A 7,851-nucleotide genomic window follows, 5' to 3' on the forward strand; every position below is an offset into this window, starting at 1 on the left:
TGGTAGCAAAATAAATATTTCGTTTGATATAATGTTTTTGTTCCATTGTGGATTTGGCAACCAAAGAAGTCGAATAATATCGTGTTTCAATACTTTGGTCATCTAATTCAAAACATGTAGGAATGACAACTCTTCCTCCTCAACTCCAAATTAGGCTTCCCTTTGCTGCCTTTTGGCCAGATGGTAATACTGCAAAACAAAAAGAGAAAGCTCATGGATAAAATAAAATGAATGAAACATCATAATTTTTTCCCCCCAGCTCCATACCTGCAATTGAAACTCTACACATGCTCTTGCTTCAAAAGAAAAAAAAATACACATAACACATGCAGTGCTAACAAGTTGGCTTCTGCCCATGAATAGAGAATCCAAACGGAGGAAACATGGAAACGAAAATTATTGGCTCCAACCTCCAACTAGCCTCACTCATGCTCTAACTAACTGCTATTGTAAGTTGCAACCCCACTTCCATCTCCCTCTCTCCTCCTGCCACACCTCCTCTAGAATAGGAGTATTTACCACCACTTTCTCTCTCCCCTCTTTCTCCTTTTTCCATCTCTTCCTCCCTCTATATATACACACCTCCACCCTGTTCCTGGGTCCTCTCTTCCACCACCTCCAACCCACTGCAACCCCAAATCTCCATCTCCTTGCAGAAACAAAGAGAGGAGCTCAGACCCAAGAAGCAGAGGCAGCTAGCTTAGCTTTGTTGGAGCCTTGAAGGTGTCCAAGCTGAGGGAGACGACGACGACGGCCGCGACAGGCTAGCCGACCAGCTGCTAGCTAGCTCCCGCGGAGCCGATGGCTAGCGCCGACGTCGACGTCGGGACGGAGCTCAGCCTCGGGCTGCCGGGAGGCGGCGCCGAGGCGGCCAAGGCCGCGAAGAGGGGCTTCGAGGACACCATCGACCTCAAGCTGAAGCTGCCCACCGCCGGCATGGAGGAAGCCGCCGCCGGCAAGCCGGAGCCGGCCGCCGAGAAGGCCAAGAGGCCCGCCGAGGCGGTGGCCGCTGATGCCGAGAAGCCACCCGCACCCAAGTACGTCCTAGTACTACACATCTGCACACATGCTGATTTAATCTGCATGGGATAGGCTTAATTTGACTGCTAGTATTAATTACCATGGGGATTCAATTATTACTACGATGCTAATCTTTCTCTACTCAGAGATAGGGACGTTAATTATGAAATGATCGAAACTTTATTTTCCTTTTTTCCTTGTATATGAAATAAGAAAAGATCCAAAAATAGCGTAATGGCATTTGGTAGAAAGCGTGTGTATGACTTTATGTGCATGTGCCGGGTGTTCTTTGCTCTCCCTTGCCTCCTTTTATTTATTCAAATCTTTATATTTATAGTACGTCGAATAATCTTGGCATATCAACCAGAGACACTTTGAGTAGGGCAAAATATCCATAGAACAGATCCTCTGGCAGAAAGTGCATACGGCGAAACCATTGTGTATGTTCTTTGCCGCTAGTAAAGCGCCGCGCGAATTATCACCAACTTTTTAAGTCAAAACACACGCACATTTGATGCCGGCCTTTGTCGGCAGATTGTCAGAAAAGAATGGTGTACTTGCTTCGCCTTTTGGCAGATTCCATTAGGAAAAGTGGCCTTGCAGTCTTCCTTCTTTATTTTTGCTGAATGAAATGAATGGTTTTACTTAGAAAAATATTTTAAATATCATCAGAAGCACACCTGTTCCCAAGTGATTTCTGAATAATCATGATGGTCATGATTCATGTGGTCTTAACCACATCACATTTTCGTTATACACAACATTAGCATAAAGCAGAGCTGGTTGCAGGCAAGAATATAGTAACATGCATGATCTGGCTGTCTAGATGGGTTTCCCAATCACCCTAGCAAATTATCTTAACTTATTCAAGCTCTAAAGCAGACCTGATACTGAAATTCAAGGAACTATAGCTAAATTTATGTGTTTATATCAGGGCACAAGCTGTGGGTTGGCCACCAGTCCGATCATACCGCAGGAACGTCATGACCGTCCAGACAGTGAAGAGCAAGAAGGAAGAGGAACCCGAGAAGCAGCAGCCCGCTGCCAATGCTAGCAGCAACAGCTCCGCCTTCGTGAAGGTCAGCATGGACGGTGCGCCCTACCTGCGAAAGGTGGACCTGAAGATGTACAACAGCTACAAGGACCTCTCCATTGCTCTGAAGGAGATGTTTAGCACCTTCACAACTGGTAAATCACCACTGGCATGGCCGCATGGGAAACTGCAGTACAAATTGTTGATACCAACTGCTTTGGCAAATTGTGCAAACACAAAGCTGACCAGAACTGATAAGAGCTGCATCGATGATCCATCTTACCAGGGAACAACATGAATGAGGGGAAATTGGTTGATCCAGTGAGTGGTGCCGATGTTGTCACTACTTACGAAGACAAGGACGGTGACTGGATGCTTGTTGGCGATGTCCCGTGGGAGTATGTTCTTCATTCTCATGTGCCTTGTCGATTATAATTCCTGCTTTCATATTTACTGACCCATGATCAGGATGAGATCAAGATGTTCAGACTTCAGTTTCTTATGTTGGATTGTCAATTATAATCCCTGCAGGATGTTTGTCGAGTCATGCAAGCGCCTAAGGATCATGAAGAGTTCTGAAGCCATCGGTCTTGGTCAGTGTCTTCAGCTAAAATTCTCTTCCATTTCAAAATTCACACGTTAATTCTAATCCTCTATTTTTCTACATAAAAAAATGCAGCACCAAGAACCAAGGACAAGTGCAAGAACAAAAGCTGAACAAAATGCAGCGTTAAGATGTTGCGCATTGTGTCATAAGAATGGTGCCCTTGCAGTGTGCTACGGTTTTCCTAGAAATATAATGTGTTTTAATTACTAGTGGAGGGAGCTGTCTTGTTCAATTTGTTCATGGACCAGAAGCAATAATCTATCTGTGTGTAGCTGGATTGGTGTTATGTGATGTCCCCTACCGTGTGTCCCAGAATCTACTTGGTGATTTTATTCCAGTGTTGTTAATCAAGCTTGTGTGATTGTTAAGTAAAGGGCATCAATGAGACTATTATTATTATGGTATCTTGTAAGTTAACCTGTTTGTTAATTGTCAATACAATATTTGGCAATCTGTATGTGATCAAGTGGGGGGAACAGGCCATGTGCGTGGTGATGGGGAATCCATTAGTATAACCCTAGTCTATCTGTCTCTTTGAGTTATTGAGAAGGCTGGGTCTTGAAGCATGATGGCATGATCACAGCATGAAGCTTCCTTGCTCCTGCTAGAGCTATGGTCATACCAAAGCCAAGTACATTGCACACACAAACTAAACCATACTTTATTTCATCGCACATTTATGATTAGGGAAATGTAACCGATATATAAGATGCCAATAGTATTTGGTCTGCAGGGTGTCGAGCATATGATAATATCTTGAAAACAGTATCAAATGATGGGTGTCCTTTTGGGATCACGCAACAATTAATTGAAACCTTCCAAAAATTACGTGGAAGTTATGTGGTGAGAATTACAGGCAGGCTATATGCTTGTGGTGTTGACATGGCTGGCTTAAAGGGCATACCAACATAAAATAGGAACGGCACATTTTCAGAGAAAATCAAGCATTTTGAGAGGATAATACCACATTGCTATACAGAACTAAAATGTAACTGGCTTACATCAAACTGAAGCTTGAGCAATGTACAACTCAGGGAGATCTCACCCTTCCAGGAAGTAGAGCTCTCCCAGTATATGCAGGAGACCAGAAAATATCATATAAATAATCCACATTAACAATTTAATCCTGCACAGCCAATTACTGCAAGTGTTCAATAAAAACTTGCAAGTAAACTTCATCGGTGAATATGAAGCAGGTCCCTCTGAAAGCCATATCCTCAGGAACACATATGGATCCCAACTGGGATAGCACAAACATGGTCAGGATCCATGCTTTTCTAGCCCTGAACAGCCAATTCCTGCAAGTGTTCAATAAAAACTTGCAAGCTAACATCGTCGGTGAAAATGACTTCAGATCCCTCTGAAAGCTGTGTTTTCTGTGTCACAGATGGATTCAACCGAGCAAGCAGAAACCTGGCCTGGCTACCATGCTGATCACACTTTATGAGTTTTGGCACAGGGAAACGATCTACCATAAGAGCCTCCGCATCTACTTCTGGTGCTTCAAGTAGCTTCCGCAAATTTTCGTGGTTCGGGTCCTTGTGATAACCAAGCTTTCTCCACTGAGCAATCTTTGAGCCATAATGAATCACGATATAGAAGTATGAATCAAATAGTAAAATGACATCAGGAGAGATGGAGCTGACATCTAGCAGCACAGGAATAGGTGGTCCATCGAATGAGTATTGGAATAGAGTAGGCTGGATCATGATTAGGGACCCCACAACTCCCTCCCTATTCAACATCAACCTGAAGAAAGCAGTTTCGTCAGGGGAGCTGTTGAAAACATCAATGAACTGTGACCTCCGCAGGTAGTACATGAACTGTGGATACAGGGAAAAATTTGGTGACAACCGAAATGTAGATGGGTCTTCAGGAACATAGTTTCCAAATTTAGCAGTAAAACGGATAAGCATCTTGTCAAGCCATCGTATAACATCTCTAACGTGGTATGTTTCTGCCCTGTAAACAGCAAGCCTGGCCATAACAGCTGCAGCAGCTTCCTGGTCAAACCCTGCAGCAATTTCAGGAGATCGAGGTGCAGCCCATCTTCTTGCTACTGTCGTTACTCTTAGGCGATAACTACCATCACCATGTCGGTACCTTGTCATGAACTGAATAAAAAAGACAGTTGGGGGCTCAGCTTTATGACTGCAATCAACTCGGAAAAAGAAAGCAATGCAGGTCTTGCTGCTCAGTGAACTAGTTTTCCAATAGTTTGTCCCACCCTCACCAATTTCCTTATCACTAACTGAGCTGTTTTTCCTGCGGAGAGAAATGCAGGGACCAAGGGCACCACAAATCTTCACCTCCTTTGATGTCACTATTTCAATTGTAGCATTGAAGTTCATGTTAAGGTAATCAGTACCTTCACGTTTGAACATATGCCTGAAACAACTTTTAAACTGCTCAGACTCAAATGACTCTGTATGCACCATTAAACCCCCAGAAACTTCAATTGGATTCCTCAGCTCTGCAGCCCCAACCTGATCAAGAGAGCAGGCAAATAGATCAAGAACTAATGCATGGTCTGTTAACCTCTTTGCAACTTTCTTATAAAATTCACGTGCTTTGTCAGCGAGCGGTGCACTGCTATTGAATATGTCACGATGAGAACGAATTGCTTTCCCTAGATCAGTTTCCACCACAAGCCCTGGACCAACTGTTGCAGGACCAGATGTGAAGACCATAATCCGACCACCAGTGCTGGGTGAGCAGCAACCTTCCAGAAGAGCAATAGCAGTGGAAATAGCAGCGCCAGTTGCTCTTAAAGGGCGATGCCCACGTGGGCACGCAGACATGGAGCTCAGGTCCTCTATTGCAGATGTGATGTTAAATTCACATTCAGAAACAGGCAGCAAAAATCTCTGTGCTTCAGTGGACCTTGGCATAGCCAACTTGTTGTATCGTGAACGGTGGACACCTAGAAGTTCTTGTATCTGAAATATAAAAAGAAGGCCTTTGAGATAGCAACCACAAGAATTTCAACAGCGCAAGCGATCACAAATGCAGATCACCAAACTTGAAGAAGTTCAAAATACAAGTGAACAAAAATTTACAAGACAACTTTGAGCAGAAGCAACATAGCAAGAGGAAATCTGAACCAAACTTAAAGCTTCCATGACACAATGGGTTTAGATAATGGAAAGTATTCTCCGGATATGCAGTTTACAAATTTCCACATTTTCCCAAACACTATATGTGAGCACAAGAATTTGAAAGAGTCACTATCCTACAGATCAGACATGCTCCAATTATACATCCAGCAACAACTAGCACCTTAGAACACCAAGACGCTGCGCTCCTATAGAAAAGCAAAATTGCAGGAATAAAGCATCCAAGTCAAGAAGAATTTTAGAAACCAAGCCATGTCAAGTTGCTATGCACAATGTCCATTTCACTATTTCAGTAGTAGTACTACCGCACATAACAACTAGAGCAAAACCACTGTAAGACAAAAGTGAACCAAAGATTACATTGCCCCTGCATTTACTGATTGCAAACGGAGTACTTGCTGAATTTCCAAGTTTACATAAAGAGTTAAAAAAACAAACTAGCATGTTAACAACCTACCATTATTCAAATTCAAGACCAGAATTAGAATTTACATGTTTGATAGATCCCCCGGAGCAGGTTTTAAACGTAATGACAAGTGGCTGTTGCAGCATCAGATTATATTCATACTAGAGTGCTGAGCGTTCGCATCAATTGGCCCAGATTCGCACTATTCAGCGTCCTAAGGATCACATTATAAATTCACAAACCTTGTCAGACTCGAGCTCGCGCTCGCCATTGATCACAACCACCCGAGCGCACCCCTCAAATCCGAGATCGTGTACCCACACCGACGCAGCGAAAGTGACGAGCGCCACCCTGACGCCCTCGGGCAGCCCCTGCACGACCCTGCGCACCTCGCCCTTGAGCACGGCGAGCTCCGCCGGCTCCGTGGCGGCGTCCACCACGAACACGAGCGCGGGCGGCCCCGGCCCCCCTGCCTCGGCCGGGTCTGGCGGCAGCGCGTACTCGACGCTGGAGTGCGTGGGGAAGAGCTCGGCGGGGAGCGCGTCGGGCGCCAGGTGTCGCGGGAACGGGTTGGCGCCGGCGCCGCAGAAGGGGCAGGACCATCGCGCGGAGCCGTGGTGCACGCGCGAGAACGGGTTGAGCGCGGCGCCGCACCCGGGGGTCGCGCAGCGGAGCGGCGCGTAGGGGAGCAGCGGGAGGAGGTCGGGCGCCGTGGGGTGCTGCAGCGGCGAGCAGAGGACGGCGGTGGGCACGACGAGGGACGCGGCGGCGGGGGGCGTCGGCGGCCACGAGTGCCACGGCCAACGGAGGCCCTCCACGGCCTCCAGCTCCGCGAAGTCCATCGGAATCGGGCCCCGATCGGGGTGGCGGGCACCGCGGTGGAGTGGACACTAGGGTTTGCCCTTTGCCGCCGTCGTCTTCCAGGGTGCTGCCTTTTTCTCATTTCCTGTGGGTTCCTTTCTTCCTCGGGAGAATTTAGGCTGGATGCTCCCCTTTTTCTGCTTTGTTAACTTCGTCAAAGGGTGGCCGTTGGATCGTCATCGGACAGCTGATCTCCCGTTGTTATTCTCATGCTGTGCTTTATTGTGGCCCATTGGGTAGGTGGATGGAATATGGGCCAGACCTTGGATGCGTGCCGTGTTTGTCCGCCCAATTGAACCCAAACCAGGCCCACATTCGACACGGGTGGCGTTTGACTGACGGTTTGAGAACGAATTCGAGCGTCTTTTTTGCTCAGCAGTAAAACGGAGTACAGTTGTACCAACCCAGCGTCTTTTTCACTTGCGAAAGATTCTACCGACGAAGAAATTCAGACGATGATGACGCGCAACACCTAAACAGTCAGCCATAAAAAGCAATCTTCTTACGTGCACCCGTGCTACATCGTACCGCCGGGCGCCGACCCCGTTGCAGCCTTCCGTACTCGAGCGCGGTGCCGTCACCTTGCAGCAGCGTACCGGCCGGCGGCATCCGTTGCTGTACGGGACTACGGGTGCATGGTCACCTTGGACGCGGCGTGATCCAGTACGGCAGTACCCACCCCCACCTGCTCGGCTGCTCCGGTCCGCTACATGCCTACATCCCACATTCCGTAGTAGGAGGTGTCTGGGGCCTCTGGCGACTGGCACAGGCACCGCATTCCCGAATGTCAACGATCACATGGTGTTTG

The 7,851-nt window shown here is 47.0% G+C and overlaps 2 protein-coding genes across 5 annotated transcripts; one reads left to right on the forward strand and one right to left on the reverse strand.

Moving 5' to 3' along the window:
- The first annotated feature begins 546 nt into the window (after nt 1-546).
- Nucleotides 547-3,111, forward strand: LOC117837414 (auxin-responsive protein IAA13). The gene is made up of 5 exons (XM_034717033.2): nt 547-1,037; nt 1,955-2,208; nt 2,340-2,451; nt 2,585-2,646; nt 2,733-3,111. The coding sequence occupies exons 1-5, from the start codon at nt 802-804 to the stop codon at nt 2,768-2,770; spliced, it is 702 nt and encodes a 233-aa protein (XP_034572924.1). The 5' UTR covers nt 547-801; the 3' UTR covers nt 2,771-3,111.
- On the reverse strand, nt 1,715-7,148 carry LOC117837413 (protein transport protein SEC23 G). 4 transcript variants are annotated; one of them, XR_004636352.2, is made up of 3 exons: nt 6,425-7,148; nt 3,706-5,599; nt 1,715-2,491 (listed from the first exon to the last, which is right to left on the reverse strand). XR_004636352.2 is itself a non-coding variant. In XM_034717032.2 (2 exons), the coding sequence occupies exons 1-2, from the start codon at nt 7,022-7,024 to the stop codon at nt 3,938-3,940; spliced, it is 2,262 nt and encodes a 753-aa protein (XP_034572923.1). In that variant the 5' UTR covers nt 7,025-7,148; the 3' UTR covers nt 1,715-3,937. The 4 variants fall into 4 exon arrangements, 1 of the variants encoding a protein (XP_034572923.1); XR_004636351.2 differs by having other exon boundaries at nt 3,662-5,599; XR_004636350.2 differs by having other exon boundaries at nt 1,715-2,670; nt 3,662-5,599.
- Between the last annotated feature and the right edge of the window lie 703 nt (nt 7,149-7,851).

The sequence above is a fragment of the Setaria viridis genome, chromosome 9 (assembly GCF_005286985.2).
Source record: "Setaria viridis chromosome 9, Setaria_viridis_v4.0, whole genome shotgun sequence".
NCBI classification, from domain to species: Eukaryota; Viridiplantae; Streptophyta; class Magnoliopsida; order Poales; family Poaceae; genus Setaria; species Setaria viridis.

Coding starts and splice junctions, on each gene's coding strand:
- LOC117837414 (XM_034717033.2), top strand. CDS start 802: ATGGCTAGCGCCGACGTCGACGTCGGGACGGAGCTCAGCCTCGGGCTG. Junction 1,038..1,954: donor GAGAAGCCACCCGCACCCAA/GTACGTCCTAGT, acceptor TGTTTATATCAG/GGCACAAGCTGTGGGTTGGC. Junction 2,452..2,584: donor GTTGGCGATGTCCCGTGGGA/GTATGTTCTTCA, acceptor TAATCCCTGCAG/GATGTTTGTCGAGTCATGCA.
- LOC117837413 (XM_034717032.2), bottom strand. CDS start 7,024: ATGGACTTCGCGGAGCTGGAGGCCGTGGAGGGCCTCCGTTGGCCGTGG. Junction 5,600..6,424: donor GCGAGCTCGAGTCTGACAAG/GTTTGTGAATTT, acceptor TTTATATTTCAG/ATACAAGAACTTCTAGGTGT.